At 37.1% G+C, this 3,970-nt stretch overlaps 2 protein-coding genes across 2 annotated transcripts; both read left to right on the top strand.

Moving 5' to 3' along the window:
* Positions 1-449: 449 nt before the first annotated feature.
* Positions 450-1,659, top strand: LOC6563081 (probable maleylacetoacetate isomerase 2). Its single transcript, XM_001990039.2, has 3 exons — positions 450-893; positions 965-1,295; positions 1,356-1,659. Exons 1-3 carry the CDS (start codon positions 686-688, stop codon positions 1,471-1,473), a joined length of 657 nt encoding a protein of 218 aa, XP_001990075.1. The 5' UTR covers positions 450-685; the 3' UTR covers positions 1,474-1,659.
* Positions 1,660-1,956: 297 nt separating this feature from the next.
* On the top strand, positions 1,957-3,151 carry LOC6563082 (probable maleylacetoacetate isomerase 2). Its single transcript, XM_001990040.3, has 3 exons — positions 1,957-2,474; positions 2,533-2,863; positions 2,937-3,151. The coding sequence occupies exons 1-3, from the start codon at positions 2,207-2,209 to the stop codon at positions 3,079-3,081; spliced, it is 744 nt and encodes a 247-aa protein (XP_001990076.1). The 5' UTR covers positions 1,957-2,206; the 3' UTR covers positions 3,082-3,151.
* Positions 3,152-3,970: the final 819 nt, after the last annotated feature.

Below are 3,970 nucleotides of genomic sequence, written 5' to 3'. Positions count from 1 at the left end.
AAAAAACATTATATGTGAACAAATTAAATGTAAAAATTAGTATTCTCTTAATTAAAGGCACAAAACTAAATGACAACTCAAACAATCGTATGCATAGTAGACATGTATGTAATAAGTTGATTACAGGTTTCTAGAAATCCATTGTAGTCCCATTTAATGCACTCGCAAGAAGTCAACATCCGATCATAACAACAGTTTATACTGTACCATTAAACGAACTGCCTGATTTCGCAAACAAACCGACTAAATACATATACTATGCTAATATCCAAAATAATGTAACAGTTCCAAATATTAACTACATATTAAAAAAATAAACTTCTAACTAAACTTACTCGATTCTGCTAGTTTCTCAAGGCCATAGTTATTTTACCCTTATTTTGTTGCATAATTTGTGCGGTATTTATAATTTATACAGTGCACGAAGGTGTAGGTGATATCGATAGTGCTATTCAATAATCGCTTAAGGGTGCAGCTCCAGAATCCAGCATTCCGTTTAACAGACTTAATACTTCCACAAGGAACAACACATACAACAGACTCGTTCACATTACAAACTCCTTTTATGCTAACGATCGAATCATCATCACCAGAAGCTGTTTAAATATCTGGTAATCTGTTTGGCACAGCTGCTGACTAATAAGAGACATCAGCTGTTTGCAGTGGGTGCAAAGTGCAATCCAAGATGAGTGCATTGACAAAGCCAGCAGATCATTTTCCAAGTTCTGACGATGCAAAGCCAGTGCTATACTCCTCCTGCATGAGCTCTTGCTCTTGGCGAGTGCGTATTGCATTGGGACTGAAGGGAATACCATACGACATCAAAACGGATTGCAAGTCCAGTGAGTATAAGGAAGTAAACCCCATGCAACAGGTACCTGCTCTTTGTATCGGTGAGTAACGGAAGTATCACAAACCAGCATTCCAATTGGTAATTTGAAGCTTTTTAACTCGTCATTTTTAGATGGCCATACCCTCTGTGATTCCGTAGCCATTATGCAGTACCTAGATGAGACACGCCCACAACATCCCCTTCTGCCACAGGATCCGTATAAGCGTGCCAAGGTGCTACAGATTGTACATATCATTTGCTCCGGCATTCAGCCGCTGCAGAACACTTGTGTATTGGCTCGTGTGGGCGAAGAGGAAAGCTTGGAGTGGGCTCAGCATTGGATATCACGTGGATTTGATGCTCTGGAAAAGGTGCTGTCTGAATCGTCCGGTAAATTCTGTATGGGGGATGAAATTTCCATGGCTGATTGCTGCCTTGTTCCACAGGTGTTTAATGCCCGAAGGTGAGTTTATTTTCATCGTTATTGATATAGCAAATCAAAGCCACATAAATCCTTTCGCAGGTACCAAATTAACTTGGATCTCTATCCAACGATCCAAAGACTCGATCACGGTTTGGGAACAAATACTACGATTCGTGCTTGCCATCCATATAATCAACCCGACTATCTACAAAAATGAGCAAATTAAGCAAATATTAATAATTAAAAGGTTTATCATACTTTGTGATGAATTCCTGACAGTTTTTATGGAAAAATATTAAAATCAAATTATATCTGTTGCTGAAAATAAATATGAACATATTGAATGAAAAACTAGAATTAGGTAAATTAAAATCGCAAATCTAAAGGACAACTCGAAAAAAAATGTGCATAGTACATATATATGTAATAAGTTGATTACAGGTTTCAAGGATAATCCATTGTAGTCCAATTTGAAACATTCGTGAGTCCAAGAGCGAGTCGACCTCCTATCATTACCACAAACCGACTAAATATACATCCTATTTATATATCCAAAATACTGAAACAATTTCAGATATTAACTACATTTTCAAAAAGTAAAGTTCTAACTAAACTTGATCGATTTTGCTAGTTTGTTGCATACTTTGAGGGATATTTATAATTACACTATGCGCGATATGTAGGTGATATCGATAGTGCTATTCAATAATCGCTTAAGGGTGATAATCGCTCCAGAATCCAGCATTCCATTTAATAAACATAATACTTGTGCTAATGAAACGCTTCTATTGCACAATATAGCGTCGATATAGTGATCATTGCCAACTTCTTTTATTCTAACGATCAAATCATCATTTTCAGTAGATATCTCCAGTAGACTATCTCTGGCAACCTGTTTTGTACCACTGCTGACTGATAAGAGATAAAGTTTGTTTATATTACGCAACAAAATGAGTGCGTTAAGAAAATCAACTATAAGTTTACTGAATCTGGCTGGAAATGGGACACGCAGGTTAAGTTCGAGCGATGCAAAACCAGTGCTCTACTCGTACTACGCCAGCTCTTGTGCATGGCGGGTGCGAATTGCATTGGGATTGAAGGGTATACCATATGAAATCAAAGCAACCCATCTTTTTGAACCAAATGCTCCACTATACAGCAATTCGAGTGAGTATCAGGAAATAAACCCAACGCAACTGGTACCTGCTCTAAAAATTGGTGAGTATTGGCCTCTTTCCAGTTGATAATTTTAAATTATTTAATTGCCTCTATTTAGATGGCCAAATACTCTGTGATTCCGTGGCCATTATGCACTACCTGGAACAAACAAAACCCCAGCAACCTCTTCTGCCACAGGATCCGTTTAAGCGTGCCAAGGTGCTACAGATTGTGCAAATCATTTGCTCCGGCATTCAGCCGCTGCAAAATGCCAGCGTATTGGACCGTGTGGGCAAAAAAAATAGCTTGGAGTGGGCTCAGTATTGGATATCAAGCCGTTTTGCTGGTCTGGAGAAGGTGCTCTCTGCATCGTCCGGTAAATTCTGTGTTGGGGATGAAATTTCCATGGCTGATTGCTGCCTTGTTCCACAGGTGTTTAATGCCAGAAGGTGAGCCTCAATACATATCATTCTTAGCACAATATGTAAAAATCACATTCACTCCATTTGATTACTTTCTCAGGTTCCGAGTTAACTTGAATCCCTTTCCCACGATAGTAAAACTCGATGACAGTTTTGGAACACAATCAGCTGTTCGTGCCTCTCATCCTTATAATCAACCCGACTGTCCACCAGAGCTGGCAAATAAACAAAAGATTAGTAAATGAAAATAGCTCGTGTCGAATTCAAAATAAATGTGGAAATATGTCGATGATTTTGATGTATATTTAAAACGAAGTTTCATATTTAGTCGTATCCACGAGGCTTGTTTTTGATTAGTCCGTCCTCTGCAAATGCTTACAGGCTGATAAATATGCAGAAATTCTGCAAACGTTAAGTTGCTAAAATATTCCTTACCCTCAAACATTAAGGGGCATATTTTTGAGGCCTCTGATTTCTAATGGACTTCTGCAAAATGGGAATGCGAAATCAAAGAAAACGGAATACTTTTAATATAATCTTTATTATTTTATGTTTTTTTTTGTTTTTATTTTTATATAATCTTTCTTAAATGTGTAATTCATGTTATATGTGTATTTTATAACTCTTTATGTTCCTTGACTTGGATTTTCACTTTACAATTAGTTCGGTTTTTTTTCTTAACGGATCTTCTAACTTCTCATTATAATGTGTGACATTTGTTGTGTGCATTTGCTGGTGTTCCACTTTATGGATGCATGTTAATATGTATGTATATGTATGTACTCAACAAATTTCACTATAAATACTATTACATACGTATGTGAACTAACTTCATAACATTACCATTAGCATTATGTTCAGTATAATGTCTAATATCGGTACATCTGTCCTAACTAGCTTAGTATTTGCTTTCTGTTTATTGTTTCCAGCCTGCCTGCCGCATCTTTTGCTCTATATCGCACTGATCGTAAAGAGTTTGTTGCATTTTGTATTCTTTGCGGGTATGATCCCCTTGGATTATATGTACTATGCATTTGTATATATGTAATTATATGTAGAGAGGGATAACTGTTTGTTGTATACTTTTTGGTTTTTGGGCGAGCCAGTCGACGAGGCGCCTCTTGCCAAATTGTA

Source organism: Drosophila grimshawi, unplaced genomic scaffold (assembly GCF_018153295.1).
Source record: "Drosophila grimshawi isolate 15287-2541.00 unplaced genomic scaffold, ASM1815329v1 contig_311, whole genome shotgun sequence".
Classification (NCBI taxonomy): Eukaryota; Metazoa; Arthropoda; class Insecta; order Diptera; family Drosophilidae; genus Drosophila; species Drosophila grimshawi.
The sequence above is the reverse complement of the archived record's forward strand: the minus strand, read 5'-3'. Positions and strand labels throughout refer to the sequence as shown.